At 42.7% G+C, this 24,399-nt stretch overlaps 1 protein-coding gene across 3 annotated transcripts in view; it reads right to left on the minus strand.

The window, feature by feature from the left end:
- GNE (glucosamine (UDP-N-acetyl)-2-epimerase/N-acetylmannosamine kinase) overlaps nucleotides 1–24,399 on the minus strand; it is a 320,201-nt gene that overhangs the window by 140,989 nt on the left and 154,813 nt on the right. For 2 of the 3 annotated variants that reach the window (XM_029602629.1, XM_029602641.1), the window contains 3 exons: nucleotides 17,887–18,338; nucleotides 5,999–6,151; nucleotides 4,530–4,742 (listed from right to left, as the gene is read on the minus strand). In XM_029602629.1, the coding sequence (XP_029458489.1) occupies nucleotides 4,530–4,742; nucleotides 5,999–6,151; nucleotides 17,887–18,338 (818 nt within the window). Of the gene's footprint in view, nucleotides 1–4,529; nucleotides 4,743–5,998; nucleotides 6,152–17,886; nucleotides 18,339–19,396; nucleotides 19,545–24,399 lie in introns of all 3 variants that reach the window. The other variant, XM_029602639.1, reaches the window with a different exon arrangement.

The following is a 24,399-nucleotide window of genomic DNA, read 5'->3' on the forward strand; positions in this document are numbered from 1 at the left end:
CATGTTTTCCAGCTTCTAGTCATTTATGGATTATTGTTTGAACTGCATCTTGGTATTGCTGAGGTAGAGAATGAGTGAGCTCCTGCATTTGCTTCCAGAGATTTCTTTGGTATTGCATCATATAGAGTTGGTAAGACGCTATCCTGGAGTTAAGCATAGCTCCTTGGAATACTTTTCTTCCTAGAGAATCCAGGAATCGATGATCCTTCCCTGGTGGTACAGATGAATGAGGTCGTACTCTTTTAGAATTTTTCTGAGCCGACTCAACCACTACTGACTGGTGTGGTAGTTGTGACTTTTGGTAACCAGGAACATGCTGTACGAGATATGTAGTGTCCACTCTCCTATTGACTGGCGGAACGGAACATGGATGTTCCCAAAGCCTATGTTGTAACTCCAGGAGGTCCTTGTGGATAGGAATGGCAAGGACTTCCTTGGGTGGATCCACGAATTGTAGGACTTCTAATGTCTGCTGCCTTGTATCTTCCTCAGACACTAAATTAAAAGGGACTATGTCTGCCATATCTTTAATAAAGGTAGTGAAGGACAAGTCTTCTGGTGGGAACTTTTTCCTTCTTTCAGGAGGAGATGGCTCAGATATGAAGCTTTCAGATGAAGAATCTGTATTTTCCTCCTCCCAGGAGTCGTATGGAACATGTTTGGAAGGAGAGGTAGGAGAAGACCACGGTGGAATTGATGGAATCACTGGTCTGAATAGTTCTGAAGGTCCTGGTTGAGGTTCATCGAGTGAGCACTTACCAGAAACATCTCCTACTCCTGCAGGCTTAGTAGGAAGAGGTTGTGATGGGATGGCACCGATGAGGGCATCGAGTCTATCTATGAGCAGTTGAAAAATTGAGATGTCCGGTTGTACTGGAGTCCCAGGCTTGGGTACTGGCATCGGGAATGTCATTGGGATCGTTGCTGGTCTCGGCATCGGTGCTTGTCTGTTCTTCGGGGATTGCCCCGGCATCGGTGCGGGCACCGGCATCGACAATGGTGTCTGCTTCGGCGAGGGCATCCGCATCGGTGTCGATGGTTTATGTTTTTGGAGTGCTTCTCACACCGCCTGGAGGATGAACCCACTCAGTTCCTCTGTAATAGCTGATGCAGGCAGAGCAGCTATACGTGGTGGCGGTGGGGGCATCATCGGCTCTACCACAGGGCCCTGTGGTGGCTCGATGTCCGGCACCTCGAGGGGTGTCGAAGGCCTCAGTGTCTCTTGCAGATGAGGTCGCTTGGCTCCCGACTTCTCCGGGGATAGCAAGGCTTCTGGAATTGAAGAATGTCGATGCTGATGTCGATGTTTTGAACTTTGCTCCGTGGCTTTTTCAAGGCCTGACGTTGACTTTGTCGATGCCGCAGAAGGGGGTCGGTGACGACCGGTCCCCCGAGCCTTCCAGACTACGTTTTTTAAGAATTAACCTTTTCGACACTCCGTCCGGAGACAAATGGGTGGATGTCGATGTGGAAGGTAACAGTTGGATGTAGAACAGGTGTTCCATCTTTTCCTGCCGTGCTTTTCGACCTTTAGCGGTCATTTCCGCACATTTTGGGCATAATGAGACATCATGGGACTGACCCAAACAAAGAACACACTCAAGGTGTGGATCAGTAATCGACATTGTTCGATTACATTTGAGGCATTTTTTAAACCTGTAGCCATGATCACCACGACAGCCGTCGATGGATGTCTGACTAAAAGTTTTGTAAACTCGATAAGAGTCGGAAGAAAAATTCTACTCACCGGCCGGTGGTTGAAGAGAGACTCAGATGTGGGAATATGAGAAATTGAAATTTTAATCTGATTTTTAGACAGAATTGTGTGAAGAAATTCACACAGGGCTCCTGCTCTGCGATGCTGAAAACAGCGCGGAAAAACGAAGACTGAAGGGAGACTCCTGTGGCTGAGAATATCATAGCATGCTGGGCATGCTCAGTGGGCTCAGGGTGCCAGTCAAAAGTTTCTAGAAACTTTGACAGAAAGTTTTCCGTGATAGGGCTCCGTCAGTGACGTCACCCATATGTGAGGACTAGCATCCTGCTTGTCCTGGGATAATCCTGTTTCCTCTCTCTTTTCGCAATTTGAGTAATGTTCTTGAAATGAGTGGAATGGGAGGAAATGTATATATATATTATATCTTTGTTCCACTGAATCAGGAATGCATCTGATTCAAAGGCACCCAATTCCTGTCTCAGAGTAATAAAGGCATAGTTTGCAGTTCTATAGAGATGCAAACAGATCTATGAATGGCATCCCCCAAAGCTGAAAATTGTTTTGATGAAGAGACCATTTGTGAGGTTGAAGGTGACAACAAATCTGCTAAAAAAAAAATAAAAATAAAAATGTTCTTGCCTGGGAGATACTGTATTTTTCGCTCCAAAAGATGCACTTTTTTTTCCCCAAAAGTGGGGGTAAAATGTCTGTGCGTCTTATGGAGCGAATATTAAAAAAAAACAAAAAAACAAAAAAAAACAAAACTAACTACAACCAATGTTTTTTTGTCCCCATTGCCCATCCCAACCCTTTAAATTTAATTAACTACAATCCCCCACCCTCCTGACCCCCCCCCCCCCCCAAAGACTTGCCAAAAGTCCCTGGTGGTCCAGCGGGGGTCTGGAGCGATCTCCTGCACTCGAGCTGTCGGCTGCCAGTATTCAAAATGGCGCCGATAGCCTTTGCCCTTACTATGTTACAGTGGCTACCGGTGCCATTGGTCAGCCCCTGTCACATGGTAGGATTATAAGATGGCCGGCGCCATTAAATTTTAAAATAGTGGTTCAGATTTATCATGCTTTATATGATGGGCCAGTGTACTTGAAAAATTGCCTTATCCAAGACAATCCTTGCGGTCTGCAGGGTCTTTTATTGTAGTCTGCGCAGACAAAAAAATTCTATCTGAATGCTGAAGTGTACGAAAAAGACAGCTCATTTGGCAGTGGTAGCACAGGAACTCCTGCGCATGCTTGGAATTTCTTAGTCTTTCTGAGCTATGAGAGAGCTTTTACCCAAGTGCCATCAGATGAGGTCACCCACTTGTGTGGCTGTTTTGTTCCTGCTTGTCCATGGAGAAAGCAGAGTTGCTTACCTGTAAGGTGTTCTCAGAGGATAGCAGGATGTTAGTCCTCACACATGGGTGACATAAGATGGAACCCAATGCAGGAAACTGACTAGGCGCACTGAGCATGCCCAGCATGCCCTATACCACGTGTCCACGAGGTGTCAGTCTTCAGTCTTTTTTCCGCTGAGCTGTGAGCTTTGCAGTTTGATTTAGTTATAAAATCTTGGCTTTTTGCCTTTTGGAAAACTTTGTTTTTTTGCTTCTATTTTCTTCAGGTCCCATCACTGGGTCCCTCTCTGTGCCTTTCCATAGTGTACCCCAGTCAGGGTTTTCGGCGTTCAGGTAAGTTTCTTTTCGCGATTGGTTCCCATGGTGGTGGTGCCTCGGTACCCACCGGCCATCGCTACCCACAGACGTCATTTTGTTCTTTTTCTTTTATTTCGCTTCATCATGGCCCCAGTGCCTGAGGAACATGTTGATCACTGATCCTCATGATGTCTGCATCCTCTGCCTGAGGGCATTACATGTCGTCCGGGGTTGCCGCTTATGTGCCTAGATGACCTCAAAGGTTCGTAGTCTTCAACTCAACAAGATGGATCACCTCTTCGGATCGAAGAAGTTTGAGCCATCGGCATCATCGGAGGATCTCTGAGCCTGACCGATAGACACCATGCCATTGACATAAGCGGGACCAAGTGTTCCATCGAGCTTGCTGGTGGATAGGTTGCTGGTGTCAATCTCCTCCGGTCTGAGGACGCTGGGCTCATCGTCCTCAGCCTCGGCACAGAGGAAGGTCTGGGCCGAGCATCGAGGGAAGTCTAAGAAGCATCGGCACCGGTCCAAGTCTATGCACGGTGCCAGGTACGGGGATGCACCAGCTTTTGCCGTAATGACCTCTAAGCTACCCCGTGGTGAAGAGCATCCATCCACCATCGATGCCTGGGTCCGCGACACCAGTCCTGGTGCCAGTCAACGATCCTCCTCGCTAATTTGAGGAAGATCTGGCCACTCCTCCTTCCTCCCAGTCTGTGTTGGCATCAGCAATGTTCAAGGAAGAGCTGGAGCATCGAGTCCAGCTGGCAGTGGAGCAGGTACTGCAGAGCTTCGGTCCTGTGGCACCGACAGCACCGGAGCCGGTGCTCCAGTCCTCGTACCGCTTCTGGAGAAGCTCAGTGCGCGTATCGGTGCGTTATCAACCCAGCTAGCATCAGTTCTCGGGAAGGCACTGGGCTCAGAGGCCTCTCCCTCCCGATACAGTGGTCATCACCAGTTCCTAGAAACTTTGACATACGTTTTCTGCATTGGGCTCCGTCTGATGTCACCCATCTGTGAGGATTATCATCCTGCTTGCCCTCGAAGAATGAGATTTTACACCTACCAGATTTTAACATTAGTTATTCAGATAGTATAGCATACCTATGTATTCATACCAGCTATACTCTGAAAATACACTGCAATAGTGTGCACCTGTTTCTCTTCCTGTCTGTCGTGTTCCCAGGTTGATAACAGGGGTACCAAATGCTCCTGCTTCTCGTACTCCACAACTGCTGTTGCCAATCATGCATCCAGCATGTGCCACCAACTGTATAAACTGCTCAAAGGGTACATGTTTCACAGCTCGGAAGTTGGGATGATGTTCAACGCCCTTCTTTCTCATCACACGAACCATCTCCTTGCTTCCTGCAAAAACAATCCATTCCCAACAGTTAAAAGAAACAATTTCTTTTATAACAAAATTGTCTTCAGTATCAGGATGTTTTACAGGAATATAGAAACCACTGATTAAATCCTAGAACTAATGGAGCATTTTATTTAACAGGTTTCAATATTGTGTGTCTGATTTTGCATGTAGGGGAGCAACAATGTATAATTTTTCTCAGGAATATATACAGGATGGAAAAGTATTTAGGAAACTTGGGTGCTAGCCCATACTATTAGTAACCAGGCAAAAAATGTTTCAAGTTTTTTAATGTAATTTATTTTCTCTTATTTTTGGGGGTGAGTGGAGGATTTCTTCTTTATTATTTGTATTTTTTGCCTTTTGCTTCTCATCTCCACCTCTTCCCTCTCTCTCTAGACTTTTTCCCCGCCAGTGGCAGCATCCCTACTCAGAACTCAATTGAGATGAATGTCGGTATATAAAAAAAAAAATAAATAAATAAATAACTAACTAGACCAGGCCCAGAGCGGCAGCATCTACACTGAAACCAGGGGCAGTGTCAGAAACCATTTTTAGTGTCCTAGATTTTATTTTTATTTATTTAGATTCTTTTTTATACCGAAGTATAGAGGGAAGCCTTCACTCCGGTTTACAACTGAACAACTTCATACATGAAAACATTTTTGTAACATATAAACAAACATTAGTATCATAAATAACATCTCTGCTAAAGCAGAGTAATATAGAATAAACATAATTAAAGAAAGTATCTTATAATTGAGTTTTCTGAAGTATAATGAGAGATATTAAAGTGGAAGTAAAAGTCATATTAGTATTGTGGAGGGGTGAGAGATCAAATTATTAGAGTAAGGGCTGGGTGGGTAAAAAGGAAGAGAAGGTTCAAGGTAAGAATGGGGAGAAGATAAAGAGGGGTGGAAAAAGAGGAGGGAATAATTTTTTAAGCGGATTGGATCTTTCCTCCCTTGATTATATATTTCCAAACAATAAAAACAACCAGTATTGTTTTGCTTGCTGTGCTACTTCTAAACCTGGGTTTGCAGATGAGAGTTTTCAAGTGCAACTGTTACATCCATCTCCAAGGAAACTCTTCATGCATGCAACACTAAAGAGTTCTCAATCAGGAAACGTTTGTGCAATACTATGCATCACTCTTCTTCAAATGGGATACTATTTATTCTTTCCACTAATTGTTTCCTGTTTTATTTCTCCTCACAATTGCCTGACTTGGAAATGAAAAACTGCCTGCTTCCCTCACCTGCATCAATGTTTGGGAAGAGAACTAGCGTTTTCTTGTTGAAAGAGATGAGTGCATCCAACGTAAGTTCAAACATCTTCACAGAATGTTGTATATTGGTAGTGACAGGGTGTTGCAGCGACACAATATAATTCTCAGGCTCGATATTATCACCTAAGCAAGAAAAGCATGCAATGGATTACTGAAAGTGGAAGACAGAAAAACAAACAAGACATTTAGAAGGCAGCACTATCAAAACAAATAAAAATTCTTATCCTATGCTTCAGTTTCATATTTTGCTAAATTTTAGACATTTGATAATGAACAAAAAGTAATTATTTTTTTATTTCAAAAAAATGGCTAAACATTTTTAAGTGCTAAACACTATTATAAAATCCAAACATAGGAATTTAACTATTGTTTTTTATAAGTAATTCAATAATAAACAAAAGGAATAAATTACAATACATACCAAAAAAAAAAAAGGAAAAGGATAAGTAAGCCAACATTTCCTACAGCAACATAAAATCTTATCCATGTGTTCCATTCCCTTGTAAGAACCCACATAATGATAAAAGAGGTTCCAAAGGAAATCAAGAGAAAATCAAAAGTAAACACTAATCAAAAACATATACCAGGGTTTTAGGAATTCCAATTCAATCACTAGAAAAAAAAACAGAAAAGGAAAAATAAAAGAGCCACCTATTAAGATCTCAAATATCTTTGAAATAATTGGTAATTCTCCAATTGGACAAGACAATATGTCCAGCAAATATTTTTTAAATTGTTCCTTAGGAGAGATAAGTTTGCATTTGGGAAAATTTAACGCTCTCAAGTTACACTGTTTTCCAAATTTTCCATCCTCTTTTCCATCTTAGAATCTCCCTGTATTAAACTTGCTTGTATCGTTTGAATCTGATTTATTTGGGAGTCCATTTCCTGAATTTTGTTTGAATGGGCTAAAACCACCGGATTCACTGCATTAAGTTGAATTTGTGATTCTTTGATCACTACTGTTAATGAAATTATCGCATTCCCTAGCAGTGATACCGCATTCCACAGAGCTTCCAGAGTCACAACAGGAGGTTTAACAAGTCATTTTTTTTAGGAAATACTTACCAGTTCTTTTTGCTGCTGTTCACTGGGTTCCTGGTTTGATTCCGTCTGGCTCCTTCCTTGTGTGAGCGGTGTTAGCAAATCCACACCAGCACCACTCAACACTCCGATGTTTTCTTCATTCAAGGCGGTTAAAACTTCTCCGCCTTGAAACTTCCCCGTCAGACTTGCAAGAAGACCTCCCTCGGAAGCCATTCCCCCTTGAAACGCCTTCCGTCCAGGGGTTGTGGCCGTCCAAGCGCACTGGTATGGGCAGGGGGTGAAGGAGTCGCCGGCACTCTGGGGAACAAAGATATTTCACCGAGCAGCAACAAAGCCTGCTCCTCCTCTGGCACTGCAGCCGGCTCTCCCGGAGCTTTCCCCATAGCGGCATAGAACTCCTGAATCTTCGTTTGTAGTAAGGTAGGCTTTGGGGGGGTAGGGGGGGGGGTCAAGGTTCCCTCCCTTACCATACCTTTTTATTTCTGTATGTGGCATTATTTCGAGGAAGGAAGAGAAAACAAAATGAGTCAGGAGCTCCATCTCACCGCGTCTTTCCCTCACGGCACCATTTATTTCCTCTCAGAAGTCAACCAAGAGCGAGGCAATAAGAATGTGAAAACTGAAATTCGAACAGAACCTGCTGAGACTATATCTCCACCGATGGATTTATCCGGGTTTTTTTTTTAGAAACAACACAGGAAGAACAAGTGGAAAAGAGAGGAATGTTAACTGTTAAATTCATGCTACCAGCAGAGAGGGATAATGTATTAAGATCTTTTCTTCTGAATCGTAATAAGATTTATTTGGGACAAAAGATCTGGGTTTACCCGGATATAGTAAGAGCAACGCAATTACGCCATAAAAAGTTTCTATCATTATGTCCCAGAGCTCACTAATTAGGTGCCCAGATAACAATAAGATTTCCTAGCAAATGTATAATGAAAATGTATGATGTTCAATATGTATTTATGGATCCAGCTCAATTAGAACTATTTTTGAATTCAGGTGTGGATACCAGGGAAGAATCAGTTGGAAATGCCACTGTTTAAATATATACCTATTTCCCTCTTACTTAGTTTAAAGGGATATGTAATTGCTTAATATTTTGCTCCTGTATTATTTTGTTCTCCCTCTCCTTTTACATTGTAACTCAGAAGAAAAAGTAATGCTATTGTTGTTTAAACTGTAATCTTTTCTTTTTCCTCCTTAATGGAGATTATGTTATGCCCTTCCTGAAAAATCTTGGATATGCTTGTAGCTATCTTGTAATTATATTAAAAAAATTGAATAAAGATTAAATATTTTAAAAAATCTCAAATATAAGTAGACTGCGGATATCAATCCTCCAAAGACATACAGAAATCACTAGATACTGGTTTGAACTTTTGGTTACAAAGGTTGAAAAAAAATCGGATAGCTGATATGAATCAAAGAACATGTAGGAATTCTGTTGAAACACCACCCTACACTTACAAGGGTAATTTAAGATAATGTTTCCCAACCTTTTCACTTCTAAGGCATACCTACATTAACAAAAATGTTGTGCGGCACACCAGCTGTGAGGACACAATGAATCCGTCCTGATGGATCAAGTCCCTCTATATACAAGTACAGGAAAAGGGAGATGTCAGTGTGGTGCAGGCAGCTGATTTGGTTAGTTAAGTTGGCTGCTGCATGCGACTGCCAGAGCTCTTCCTCTCCAGTTCTCCCAACATTCACACGCAGTGCTCAATGCAAACTCTCCCCAACTCGTTCAGCTTGGGGTAAACAGACTGGAAAGATGGCTGAGTGCGAGCTGTACGTTACATATAGCAGGCCCAGCTATCCATGGCTATCCATGCCACAGAAAAATCACCACTGCCTGCTGCTCATGCTGTAGTGAGAAAGAGGTATACATAGAAATGACAGCAGAAGACGACCAATAGGCCCATCCAGTCTGCCCAGCAAGCTTTCACACTTATTTTCTCATACTTATCTGTTACTCCGACCACTGAGTTCAGGGCCCTTATTGGTAGCTTTTTTTATTCTAATTTCCTTCCACCCCTGCCATTGATGCAGAGAGCAGTGTTGGAGCTGCATCAAAGTGAAGTATAAGGCTTAATGTTTGAGGGTAGAAGCCATCGAATCGAGCAGGTTACCTTGATGTTTGTATACTCATACTGCTCAGATCAATGCCTTTGTTAGATGTTGTCTCGATGTAAATCCTATTTCTTCATTCCCCCCTGCCGTTGAAGCAGTGAGCTGCACTGGATATGCATTCAAAGTGAAGTATCATGCTTAATTAGTTAGGGGTAGTAACTGCCACAATAAGCAAGCTACTCCCACGTTTATTTGTTTATCCAGACTGTGCAACCCAGTCCTTGTTGGTTGTCTGAATGTAAATCCTCTTTTCCACATTTCCTCTTGCCGCTGAAGCATAGAGCAATGTTGGAGACGCATTAACCATGTGAATGTTTATTGAATAAGGGTATTAATCACCAGGTAGTAGCTGTCATTCCCGCACGCCACCCCCATACCTCTTCTCTTCATTCCCATCCTCCAGGCTTTATGGATCCACAGTGTTTATCCCATGCCCCTTTGACATCCTTCACAGTTTTGATCTTCACCACTACTACATTTATTTATTTATTTATTTAAAAACTTTTATATACCGGTATTAGTATGCATACATCATACCGGTTTACAATGTAACTTTAAAGGTAGAAATTACAATGAACAGGGAGGGCGAACAAGGAGGAGTATACAAAGAGCAGGAGGTGGAGGAATTAAAGCAATAAATAAAAACTGCAACGGACTATTTACAGGAATAAACAAGGCGTAGGCAAGATACTTGCAGAAGTCGGTGTACTTAATCAGGGTAGGCTTGTCGGAAGAGCCATGTTTTAAGTTTTTTTTCTGAACTTGGCGTAACATGGCTCTAGCCTGAGAGTGGTAGGGAGGGTGTTCCATTGTTTAGGGCCTGCAATGGATAGTGCACGGTCCCTAGTAGAGGAGAGGTGGGCTTTTTTCAAAGGGGGAATGGAGAGGGTGCCTTTGTTGGATAATACATGTTCTCAGAAAGGAGTTCCTACAAGTTTAAGAACCACCACTGGTCTCTCTTGTTGCTATGAGATGCTAAGAGTAGAGCCCAGGTGCTGGTCTGGTTCTGAGCATCAGACAGTGGTGATTTTTCTGTGGCACACCTGATCAGGTCTGAAGGTACACTGATTTAGGAAAAAGAGGCACCCATATATAAAACAAGCTAAGGGCCAAGAATCTTTTCTGACACAGAAGAGTAGCTTATGTCTAATCCTCTGACCCAAAAATGTCACATCCATCTTTAGGAAAAAAAAAAAAGTTTTATGATCCAGCTTTAAAAAACAACAAAGAAAATACAATTTTCAGCAGAACCAGGTAGAAGACTGGACAACTCCCCAAAGAGGAATCTTTAGAACAGATTTATATCAAATAAATCAACACACACTATATAAGGTTTTTATGTAAGCATCTTATTAGGCAAGTAATAGGTATTCACTAAAAGTAGCAAAGACTACACTGAAATTCCCAAAACTACATTTTAAACAAATCTAACCAGAAACACTTGTCACCTTAAGATTAGAAAGGCTTCCCTAAGTTAACTTAAGGAATATACAGAAACATTCCATAATTATAACCTTCCTTACCACATTAAATTTGTAAAGGCAAGGAAAGGAGTCCATTCTGCAGAAGGGGAGGAAATGATTTGTAACGTGAAACTTAGGGCCAGATTTAAAGATTTTATTTTGACCATACAACTTAAAACGTTGATTTAGAAAATCCCTTTCCTATGAAAGACCTCTGTATAGCCTTATTAATTTAATAATAATAATAAAATGTTTTCACCAAAGCAACACAGGAGAAAACTTCACACATACTGGACAGGTGCTACATCAGCAGCCACAAGCAGAGATGGAGGAGTGAAGGATCAGGCAGCATCTAAATAAGCTGCTGTTTCCAGCTGCCTACCTGAACCACTGGATTTGATCTTTTCTGTAGCAATGACAGAATACTACTGACATATTCAGGCCCCACCTGGCAACTACAGTCACCCATCCTACTGGGTAGTCAAAGGTATGAGATAGGTGATCTGACATTGCTAAATGCAGTCATTTTGAGGACCAGGGAGATATTATGGAGATAAGTCAAATCCCTTTGAGCTAAAATCCAAAAGGGGCAAATTGATTAAGGGCTCTCCTATGAGGAAAGGCTAAAGAGGTTAGGGCTGTTCAGATTGGAGAAGAGACAGCTGAGAGGGGATATGATAAGAGGTCTACAAAATCATGAAAGGACTTGAATGGCTAAATGTGAATTGGTTATTTACTCTCAGATAATAGAAGGACTAGGAGGCACTCCATGAAGTTAGCAAGTAGCACATTTAAAACAAATCGAAGAAAATTATTTTTCACTCAGAGCACAATTAAGCTCTGAAATTAATTGCCAGAGGGCGTGGTTAAGGCACTAGTGTAGCTACATTTAAAAAAGGTTTGGATAAGTTCCTGGAGGAGAAGTCCATAAACTGCTATTAATCAATAGAGAATAGCCACTGCTTGTTGCCGGCATTAGTAGCATGGGATCTGTTTAATGTTTGAGTTCTGCCAGGTACTTGCGACTTGTATTGGCCACTGTTGGAGATAGGATGCTGGGCTGGATGGACTCTTGGTCTGACCCAGTGTGGCATATCTTATGTTCTTTTATTTTATGTGAAAAACATGGGGGGGGGGGGGGGGGGAACAACAAAAACAGCCAATGATGAAAATCTAAGTGTCCTAATTACAGCAATTCTGCCCTTGGGCAAGCAGAGTTGCTTACCTGTAGACAGAAGGATGTGTCAGTCCTCATACATGGGTGACATTGGATTGAGACCATCCTGGAACTTTGATCTCAAAGATTCTAAAGCTTTCAAACATGCCCTACTAAGTATATGCAGCTACAGTTATCAACCTGCCGAGTAGGCAGAGTCCCTCAGTCCATGATATAGTCAATACATGACAGACCAATTCCTAGGGGAGGTGGGTGGGTTTTGTGAGGATTGACATCCTGCTGTCCTTAAAGAAAACCTGTTACAGGTAAGCAACTCTGCTTTCTCGAAGGACAAGCAGGATGGCATGCCTCACACATGGGTGATTCCCAAGCTATAGGCTGCCCACACAGGACCAAACAGGGAATCCCAAAGTGCTGAAAGCACCACGTTTCTCCTATTTGCTTGTGAGGCAGCTGAACCAAAAATGGGTCTAGGCAGGAAAAGAGTAGGGTCCTAAAAAAGAAAAGACTAGAAAGACAAACATCCCAAGGCATAGTAGAGGTGCCTAAGGCAGGGGCGTGATGAGAAGTCTAGCACAAGCATACTTTGCCTCACGGGACTATTACACTCAGTGTTTTATATCAGCGAACCCTGACAAGCAAAGTAGGTCTAGATCCTCCTAGATACAGGAAAAGGCCAAGAAAATCAACCAAGAGAAGGACTCTTGGATGAAGATCATGCAGTTTCCTTTAGTGTCACAAGACACTAAAGCAAAAGCCAACTGGGGCCAGAAAGCCCTCTAGAAACTGCATGATGCTTTTGCAGAAGCGTACCCAGTGAATGGCTGATAGGTACAATGGGCAGAAAATCCCAAGAACATTTGGAAGAAGTGACAACAGCAGGCAGGTTTGTAACAAACCTTACCTGCCAAAGTATCAGACAGATCTGACAACCCAGGACAGACATCAGGAGTGTCGGGGATGAAAGGCAGTCCCTGAAATGAGACTGCTAGCAAAAAAACTTCCAAGAAGGGAGTTAAGTTAGACGGATAACTCAGATGAGCAGGGAGGCCTTTTGGTCAACAGTGAAATATGAAAAGCTAAAGGCAGTACTGGCCCGACCTTAGCGAAAAAATGTGTGGCGCACCAATCCCTCCAGGAATACAGTAAGATAAACCACGAATACCCTAGCTTTGCTGTCCCCCATATCTCCCCCCCCAACACTGTGATCGGAGGTCAGAAGGAATAAAGAACACAAGGAGGCAGACCCTGGGGCTGCAGGGATAAGAAAAAGCCACTAAGCTGTATTTATCAACCGCAACCAAACTCACTGCTGATTCCAGTAGAGAGTTATCCCCCCCCCCAAGGCAGCATTATAGGAACAGCTGAAACAGAGCAAACCTCCTGGGGAAGAAATCCACCAAGAGACAGAAAACAGGGATGCAGCAAATGCAAATGCCTGTAAAAACAAGATTTCTTTAATGAACTGGCAACCCGAAGGGTACCAGGGCAGGGTCGGTCTGTTCTCGGAACAGAATACCCAAAATCTGGCCTAAATATCAGTATCCAAGACCATGATTTCATATACTTTCCCCAAGGAATCATGTGATCCAGTAATATGTACAATGGTTGCATGAACCAGGACTTCCCTGCCTGCAGACAAGGTTATCCCTAAACATAAGAACATGCCATACTGGGTCAGGACAAAGGTCCATAGACCAGCATCTTGTTTCCAACAGTGGCCAATCCAGGTTATAAGAACCTGGAAAGTACCCAAAAACTAAGCCTATTCCATGTTACTGTTGCTAGTAATAGCAGTGGCTATTTTCTAAGTCAACTTGATTAATAGCAGATAATGGACTTCTCCTCCAAGAACTTATCCAAACTTTTTTTAAAACCAGCTACACTAACTGCATTAACTACATCCCCTGGCAATAAATTCCAGAGTTTAATTGTGCATTGAGTGAAAAAGAACTTTCTCCGATTAGTTTTAAATGTGCCACATGCTAACTTCAAGGAGTGCCTCCTAATCCTTCTACTATCCGAAAGAGTAAATAACCGATTCACATCTACCCATTCTAGACCGCTCATGATTTTAAACACCTCTATCACATCCCCCCTCAACCGTATCTTCTCCAAGCTGAACAGTCCTAAGGTCTTTAGTCTTTCCTCATAAGGGAGCTGTTCCATCCCCTTTATCAATTTGGTCGTCCTTCTCTGTACCTTCTCCATCGCAACTATATCTTTTTTGAGATGCGGCGACCAGAATTGTACACAGTATTCAAGATGCGGTCTCACCATGGAGCGATACAGAGGCATTATAACATTTTCTGTTTTATTCACCATTCCCTTTCTAATAATTCCCAACATTCTGTTTGCTTTTTTGATTGCCGCAGTACACTGAACTGACAATTTCAATGTATTATCCACTATGATACCTAGATCTCTTTCCTGGGTGGTAGCTCCTAATATGGAATTATAACAACTATGTGTAACTATGTGTAACTATAGCATGGGTTATTTTTCCCTATATGCAACACCTTGACTTATCCACATTAAATTTCATCTGCCATTTGGATGCCCAATTTTCCAGTCTCACAAACGGGGGAAGTATAGCTCGCAAGCCATTACAACAAAAGTGTAGCAGCTCTGTTGTGGGTTCCCTCATTCCCTAACTCATGCAACCATGGATATGACAAGAGGTTGAAAGGCATACATGCCAACTGGGATGCAAATGGACCAGAACCCTCCTCACCTAGATAGTCATTCTCACATGCAGGACCCTAACAACAGTGGTCATCTACAAAATCTCTCACTATGCTCAGCATGTATCAAAAAGGTGACTTCCATGTGCAAGAAACCCCTAATCTTCACCAGGGAGCTGCCCAGAAGGGAAGACCTCAGGTACAATGGGGAGACTGAATCTGGAATATCTCCCTCACAAAACAGACCTGCTGCACCTCATGATGATCTAGGAAAGAGCATCAATGTCTGACTTGCTCTCAGATCTTGCGAGGAACAGAATGTGACCAGCCAGAGATAATGAAATCCCTTTTTCAGGAAATGAAAAATGAGGGCCACCCCTTGTAGGGGTAGACAACCTGGCTTCCAAAGGGGAACTCATAAGGGTCACCTCTGGAAATTCAGTCGTGTTTCCCAATGGGAATCAGGGCCTCCCGACCCCTAAAAATCTTTCTTCGCTCCAGGAAAGAGTGGGTTACTGTCACTGATCACTGAGGTTCATAAGTGACCAAATCGGCAACAAGTGGCCATCCCGTCAAACGGGGTAGGCCACTACAGTAATCCATGGACTAGCAAGAATGGTCAAACAACCACCGCTGCTGTTCCCTCAACGCCCACAAGTCCTGGCCTGCAAGGAGGTGCACAGATTCAAAAGAATCGTGGCTCTAGCCTGGCAACGGACCTGCAAGGGAAGGAGCCCCAGAGGCTTCCCTTCTAAGGGAATTCAACGCAAGCTAACATGGGAGGGGTCGAAAGACATATCCATCTTTTATGGGAGAGAAAGACTCCCAACACTACCCTCCTGGTATCCACACCCTTAGTGGTATGACCAGCAATGCAGTCTTAGGTCAGTCTTGTGGCAGCGGCGCACAATCTACTATGCTCATCAGGAGGGACGGACACACACACACACATCACTACACTAGAGGGCAACTGGAGCCCTCCACTTTTAAAAGTGCAATGACCAGTACTCGTACAGCGGCACCCCATCTTATGAATGGCAGTGCGCATATGCACCCCATCGACGCACTCATGAGTAGTATCCCATGACACAGAAAGGACTGAGCACAGTCTGTTAAGATTTGGTGGCTGCACACTGTCAAAATGCAAAACAAGAGTGAATGATGGTGCCCTTCTTGCTAGTATCCCATCGGACCATAAGGTGAGAAACAGACGAGGAAGCTGATACCTTGACACGATGATGATGGTCTTAATGGATGTGCATAGCATCAACAAAGAGAATGCTGCCCACCAGCACCTAAGGTGCTTGGAGTAGACAACCCCCTTTCATACCTGACCTCACATGAAGCGCTCCACTGTTGCACTAACTCCTAATGGAGTTAGCATGCACAATGTGATGATGGCACCCCAGTGCCACTAGGGTTCTGACTATGGCCGTCCCTGGTGGTAGGTAGCATTGTCCCCATGGTACTCAAAGTATCCAAAAACGCTCCATGAGGCTAAACGCAGCCCTTGAACTGGAGAAGAAAAACCCATGGTAATCGACAATGCCCATGGTGCATTGCGATGGGAGCCCTGCAGCATCCGACCACATCCAGCAGTGCCCACAGTGGCAAAGGCAACCACAGATCCAATAGTGCCCTCAGGGTTCACATGCAATTAATGCTTCAATGGCACTGATACCGTGCCCAAGGCTCTGATGGCGCTTGACTGTGCCACAGGCGCCCAGCGTATTCGACAGCAGGTTTCATCGATGGCACCCCAGGGCACTGATGCCCCTCGGTGTCCCTCCCGGACACAGCCAAGGGGGTTCATCTGTGCACCCAATGCTCGATAACCTCTAGGACACCGGAACATGGTACACCCTGGATGCCTCAATGTGGTAGAATGATTCGAGTTGATGGCGACCTCGGCGCTCAACAGCACCACGGATGCCCTAGGCCTGAAGTTCCAGTTGGCAGACAGCTTTTATGGCATTCGAGGGCTGTCAAGACTCCCACACCCTGGCAGTAAACTGCTTCAAGGGTGGCCAGGTGCTTGATGGCAATTCCGGTGCCCCCTAGTGGCAATGGTGCTCAATATTGTTGAGAGCAGCACCGAATGCCCAACAGCCTCCATGGTGCTTGATGGCAGCCACACACCTCGTTGGCATTGAGGGACCCTGGTACCTCAATGGAGTCAAGTGTGACCATAGCACTCAATGGCAGTCCTGGTCCCCAGTGCACGGGCAACTGTTAGTAGGCATGGCACCAAAGGTGCAGCATCAACACTGCTCGCCCAGGCTCCTGCTCACCCTCTCTCACAAGAAGACTGCATTGCCATCATCAGCAAGCAGGAGGGAAAGTCTACGTCATCCAGGACTCCTTCCCATGAAGACTAGTTCCTTAGAATGTGGGCTGAGCTCTCCCCCACACAGCAACATTGTGGTCCTCCATTCATGCTGATTGATCAGTGAAACGACATTAATCTCTGCCTGGGTAGAACTCAGGTGAGTCCCTAGGCTCAGTGGCCTACACGGATCATCCACAGACTGCATTCTGTCAGCACCAGACAAAGGCACCAAAAATAGACAGAGCAAGGAGAGGACATAGAAATTAAACTGCAAATGCAGTAATTATTAAGGAACAGAAGTAGACTCTGCCAGGCTGCACAGCGACTAAGGCTTGCCATGCAACTGGCAGAAAGTTGAAAGGAAAAATAAAATAAAAACTATCATAAGGAAACGAAACAGAAAAACAGCTGCAGCTTCAGAAAAAAAATCACACCAAAAACCGTGAGAAGAGAGCAAAGCTGAATATCATGATTACATGGCTCCATCAACCACATGGCTCCGCAGAAAAAAAGAGAGACTGAGGGATTCTGCCTCGAGGGCAGGGTGATAACTACACCTGCACATGCTCAGTAGAGCATGTCTGAAAGCTCTAGAATCTTTGAGAACAAAGTTCTGGACCAGATTCCATCCAATATCACCCATATGTGAGGATTACCATCCTGCTTGGCCTTGGAGAAATTCTGTTTCACAACACATGTCCAATAAAACAATAATAATTACTCAAATTATGTTAACATACATATTATTGCTCAAGATGGTGCTTACAAATCAAAGCCCCCTGCTCCAAGAAGCAAAAAGAGAAGAAAAATATGGCATAAAAAAGTCAAGGGTGTGAGTGGGAACTACTGATCTGAAATACATACTGTATCTGAATGTAACTTGCCTTCAGTTACCAATGAAACAGTATGAGTTAAATCTAAACAAACATTTCTATAGGTTCCTCAGCTCCATGCTGCAACCTGTACACTAAATCATCAGCACTAATGAAAAGTAAAAACAAAGCAAGTGCAATACATACCCAACCATGTCCGAATAACACTTAGATAGTCTTTATTTTTGGCATCCAGAAGTTTGTCGTACGAGGGGCAACCTGCCAAGAGAATGCGATCATGGTCTTCACACATGGCAATGAGGTGCTGCTCAGCACTCCTGGTGCAGCAGACGTGATAATGAGCCAGCTTAGAGATAGCATGCCTGATAGAGTCATCTATAGTTCCACTGACTTCCCCCCCTTCAACGTGGAGAATTCTAATGTTCATCAGTGCTGCCGATGTTGCTAAGGCCAGAGCATCAAATCGATCCCCATGGACAATGAGGATATCAGGTTTCAGACGGTTTAGGACATCCGGCAGCTTTACAAGTGCAAGGCCTACCGACTCCACCATGGCTGCTTCATCCTCCCCTCTCACAATAGTGTGTAACCTTGCCTGAATATGAAAATCATCTTGTTCGATCATACGGTATGTGTTTCTGGAGAGATGAAAACAGAAAAGGTTTACATTATGTCATGTCAGGCATAGACAGATATGTTGGCAACGCAGTCCAGAAAGAACCTCTACTAGCAAATTTTGTCATAAGCAAAGAAAGATTTGATTTATCTGGAATATCCTTGCTGGTATAGTCAAAGTACCAGGGTTTTAAAATATCAAAGTGCATTAGAAGTCTAAGCTTTTTTTTTCAGTTACATTTCAGATGAATAATTCAGTTTAAAACCACAACCTCAGCCAAGTGCACATACTTAACCCTTATTTTTGGGCTGTATAACTAGGTAAAGCAGTAAGGGGAGGGAAAAGATGAATCTTGCTAAAGAAAAGCAGAGCTGCTTACCTGTAACAGGTGTTCTTCCAGGATAGCAGGATATTAGTCTTCCCATGTGTGACATTGAAAGGAGACAGGCCTGGAAAACTAGCATCAAAGTTTCTAGAACTTTGACAGTGCTTCACTGAGCATGCCCAAGCATGCCATTATGCCATGCAGAGGGAGATCCTCAAGTCTTGTATTTGTAATCTCTGTGATACATGAACACGGATAAAAGTTCCAAAGCCCATATCTCACATTTCTATTGTTGATGGACACTGTAGCTATTGCATAAGCTTTATTTTCCAGAGTTTCGTTGGGGGGGGGGGGGGGGGGGGGGAGAGAGAAGTTTCCTTTCAAGGCCTTCACATTGCTCTTTAATTTTCCCAAAGTCTACTGCACACAGCACGGATAATCTCAGCATAGAGGATAATGAAGTCACTACTCAACAAGACACATGAGAGGTGTTTAGTGGTTTCCAACATTGTGTTTTTACTGAGAAGGTGTCATGATGAATTAAAGTCTTTACAGCTCGGTACTTTACTTTCAAGTTGATACAAGATGTTTCTCCAATTTAATTAGTTCTTTTAATTACTTGATTTCTTCACTCTCATTGGAATACAGGGCACATTAAGAATGCTTCTCTCCCAATGTAGATAAAGTATCAAAATTGTAATTTTAAAATGTTAAGTCTTATCTCCTGCCTCTTCTTGTACTATCAAGGGTGATACCTTTTTTTCCTTTTCATCTTCAGTAGATATTCATGGCCCATTGATGAGGTCCATTCTCCTCTCCTTCTCTTCTTACAGAATGGCTGGAAATTATCCTCTCCTGGGACTCTGGTGATCTCAGGTTCCACTTGCAGGAAGGGAACCTTTTCTATTGGTTAGAAGAGAAACCCAAAACAGCTTAAATGGATCAAAATGGATTTGGCACTCCAAAACCAAGTTAAAGGTGGTATGATAAAGAGTAAAAAGAAACTCCTCCAAAACAAATGTCTCCATGGAGCTTAAAGTTAAGAATTAAAAAAATGAGAACACAGCTTAGGACATGCTGCCTCTTCGAAAGTAAAAACGATCCACAAGAGCAAAATGGCACTCTCTAGAAAAACACTAGGACAGTACCATAGCTAGCTTCAACCTGAGGGAGCTGCAAACCCAACAAACTACCCATCGGCTACCCCCAACTACTAGCCTTTTGTCCATTATATACTTAACCTAAGAGGGGCAACTTGGATCAAAAACAAATGACCCTAGGAGAAAAGGTTTCTGGACTGGGAGAGAGTTGAATGTTGGATCAGCACCATCAGATGGCATCGCCAATCTAGTGTGGCTTTGTGATGTCTGTCCATGGAGAAGGCTCATGCTAGATACTACAACTGCAACACTAAGTATCTTCCTTCATTTGCTGCTCCCAAGAGACCATAGAACTGTGTGCTGTCCTTAAATCTCACGCACAATACTGGTACTATTACATTAATTGTAACAATGGGGAGGGCGGAAAGAGTTCAAGGGTCTTCTCTTTATCTTGAAAGGCAACAGTGGGTATATATAGCAAGACTCAATCAAATGTAGTCCATTAAACGGAAGTTCCACAACAAGACAAGTCATCTTCATAAATCAAAGTACTACTTTTATTTATATTTTAGTATTTATGATTTTATCTCTCAATGTATAGTTATTCTTATATTTTTATTTATTTAGATATTTTAAGCAAAATGGATAATATCTAACTAGTTTTTAAATGTTTAATTTTAAATGCAATTTCAGTTACCGATGCTTAATCTGAGATGTAAACTGACATGATATGTTTTTACATGAATGCCGGTATATAAAAACAAATATCCCAAAGAAGAAAAATCATGATCCTCTAGACTTAACTAATTACTGACCCGTTGTTACTCTAACTTCAATAGCAAAAATCATAGAATCAGTTGCATTACATCAAGTTTCTGAACATATTGAAGACAATAACATACTACACAATAATCAACATGGTTTTAGGAAAGGACATAGCACAGAATCATTACTCATCTCATCTTTCGACACGATCATCAGAGAATTTGATTCAAACACAAATTACATATTAGTTTTACTTGATATATCAGCAGCCTTCGACACTCTTAATCATGACATTCTTCTAGCCAATTTACTACAAATTGGTATTAATGGATCAGCTTTACAATGGTTTTCCTCCTTCATTTCAAACCATCCTCAAAGAATCACTATGGGTAAATGTAAATCAGACTGGTATACAACAAAAACAGGTGTTCCTCAAGGCTCTGCACTTTCTGCTTTACTATTTAACATTTATCTCTTACCTTTATGTTGTTTTCTTGCAGGACTAAGTCTAAACTTCAAAATCTATGCTGACGACATACAATTTATAATTCCATTTTCTGACTCCTGGTCCAAAACATTTTCTTTACTCCAACTCTACTTATCAACAATAAAAACATGGCTATCCCATAATAGATTAAAATTAAATACCACCAAAACAGAATTGATTTATTTATCTACAGTTCCTGATTCAATTCATCAACCACCCCAATCGTTTATATTTGAAAATCAACATATTCCTATTAAATCGCATGCAAAAAATTTGGGAATGATCATAGTTTCTCGATTACCACTATCCAAAAATATTTCCGAAGTAGTAAAACAATCTTTTTTCAAACTACATATGTTGAAGAAAATTAAGCCCCTATTACTACCAAAAGATTTCCGTCTTGTCACCCAAGCTTTGATACTTACTACAATGGATTACTGCAATGCATTATATCTTGGTCTCCCTCTTTCTTCACTACAACTGTTGCAGCTTGTGCAGAATGCAACAGCTCGTATTCTATACAATGCTTCTCGCAGAGACCATATTACACCTATACTATACCATTTACATTGGCTTCCAATATCATCCCGTATCTCATAAAATTTTATCTACGATTCATAATCTAATGCATAATCCTAATTCAATCTGGTTATGCTCAATTTTAAGAGTGTACAGACCCAATAGACAGCTCAGATCTATGGACAAATGCATGCTGGAAATCCCATCAATAAAATCTGCAAGTCTGGCACTGACAAGAAAACGAGCCTTCTCAGTGGCAGGCCCTATATTATGGAACTCAATTCCGAAGTATATCCGATTAACAGTAAACTGTAATGAATTTAAAAAGCTTTAAAAACATACTTATTCACCTGCGTATATAGCTTATCGCAATGAATCTTCTAATACTGTCTTATAAATACCGGTATTCATTATTAGTTGTTGTAGGTTATTATATTGTATTTGAACTTGTTGTATGTTATGAGACTGTGCTTGTTTTATTATGTAAACCGCCTAGATGGATAGACTACTGCCTCATGGTGCGGTATATAAAAACTTTTAAATAAAATAAATAAATAAATTTAATCCTCGAAAAATCCACACTTTTTGTATAAGAAACTAAATCCCCTGACATGTACATGTTTCATGGACGTGTTGGATCAGGAGGGACAGTAATACTAGAATAAAACCAGAGAAACAATGTGTCAGTAGCAACTCAAAAGAGAGACCTCCCAACAAACAAGATAGATAGAATCATTGGAATGAACCAATCAAAGATGGCCAATGAGGAGAACCAATCAGAAAATTCATAGAAAATACAATCCAAAGTACACATCGCTAATACCAAAAAATACCTAATAAAAAGGGGACCACTCAATCTCCTGGTATAAAGTGACGTGCCTGTATCCAGTGAGTGCCCCCTGTACCACTGTCAGTGTTAGGAAGAAATAGTCCTGGTATGAAACAGGATGGAAGCATAAGATTTTGTATAACTTTAAAAATGTCAACTAAGTCTCCAAACTGGACACATTCACAATGCCTAGGGTGGATAAGCTGATCGAGGGTTTGGGATCAGCTCAGGTTATCTCAATCCTGGACCTCACCAAAGGATACTGGTGAGTACCTCTCATGCCAAAGGTGAGAGTCAACGGCCTTCTCGACACAGGCGGGGCAATTTACAGTCCTCCCATTTGGCCTCCATATCACCCCTCAACAATCTAGCACTCTGTCAACTGTATGCTCCGCCCACACCAGGCTATGCCGCCACTTAACTGATCTACAGCCTAGATTGGAGGACACACCTAAGCCAACTGCAAGCTGTACTTTCCACTGTAAGGAAGGCTGGGCTGACTGTGAATCCGAAGAAGTGCTTGTTGAGAGGATAAGCCCAATATGTGGGCTAAACTTTGGGGAAGGGTCAAGTCTACAAGCAGTGCAGAAAGACTGAGGAGATTACTGAGGTATCAATCCCAGAAACCAAAGGGAAGGTTAGAGTGTTTCTAGGCTTGTCAGGCTACTATAGAAGGTTTATACCCAAATACTCCAATAAAGAACCCCTTCAATGCTCTTGACGAAATCCACAGAAAAAATCCAATGGTCTGCCAAGACGGGGAAAGCCTTCCATGAGCTGAAGAAAGCAATCTGCTCCAACATAGTCCTAATAAGTCCAGACTTTATGGAGCCCTTCACTGTCCAGACAGATGCCTCAGAGGTAGGAATGGGGCTGTCCTCAGCCAAACTAAGGATGGTCAAGAGCCTACATAAGATGGAAGTTCCTACCACAGGAGAAGAATTATTCTATAGTGGAGAAGGAGGACTAAGCACTAAATGGGCTCTGGAAGCCTTACAGTATTGACTCTTGGGATGATAATTCACCCTGGTGATAGACCTACTACCACTCATATGGATAAACTGGAACAAGAACAATTCCAGGGTGTTGAGATGGTTCCTAGCTCTGCAGCCTTTCCAGTATAAAATCCAGCATATGGCTGGGAAGGAGAATGTCAACACTGACTTTCTGTCGAGAAAGGTGTCCCTGACACAGGCAGGCGCTCATGGGAGAAGGTATGTGAGGGAGTGTACAAGACTCCCTCAGACCACTTTAAAACCCCAGTTAGAGCCATCTGCCCAGTCCACCTTAAGGCGCAAATATGCAAAGGATTCTGGGTCCCAGGAGGTTTCCTGCTTAACACTCAGGGCCCAGAGGAGTTAGGCAGGTCCAGGGGAGCCGCTTTCAGCCCATGGTATGCCCGCACAGTCTACATATGAATTACTTTGGACATTTAAGTGAGATAAGCTAGTTTTGTTCTGCTGGTTTTTTTCTTTGTAAATAAACCTTGTTCCTAACCTAAACAGCCAAGTTGGTTGTCTTCCTTGGCTGTTACAGATGCCATGGCTGGTCCATACATTACAAACCATAGAAGAAACAATATTACAAGATGGAAACTAGCCCCATCACCTCCCTTCATCCGCTAAACATGATATTCTGAGCCGCAGCTTAGGAAAAAGCAGAATCATTACAGCTAATAAACAGACACTGCATTCTATTACAGAACAAAAACAGTTCAGAGAAAGACAGCCAAATAGGGTAGGGTCTGCACCATAAGAAATATGAGATGAGGCGGTCACGTGATGTGGTGAGCCTAGGAGGAAGGAAATCCCTGAGCTCCAAGTGCCTGTGATCCATCGGTCCAAATCCTACCCGCATTTGAGGCTAAAAACTCACCAAAAATCGGACGTAGTAAGTGCCTATGTCCATCGTTCGCTTCATGAACAAAACGCCTCCCCCGATGGCAGCTGTAAGGGAAACTGCAGAATCAGCTGCAGCACTGACATTCGGCCTGGAGTAGAGATGACCGGACTATTTATCCTTGAGTATTGTTTAGACTGGAATTGCTGGCAGGGATAG

This window comes from Rhinatrema bivittatum, chromosome 1 (genome assembly GCF_901001135.1).
Source record: "Rhinatrema bivittatum chromosome 1, aRhiBiv1.1, whole genome shotgun sequence".
In the NCBI taxonomy this organism is placed as follows: Eukaryota; Metazoa; Chordata; class Amphibia; order Gymnophiona; family Rhinatrematidae; genus Rhinatrema; species Rhinatrema bivittatum.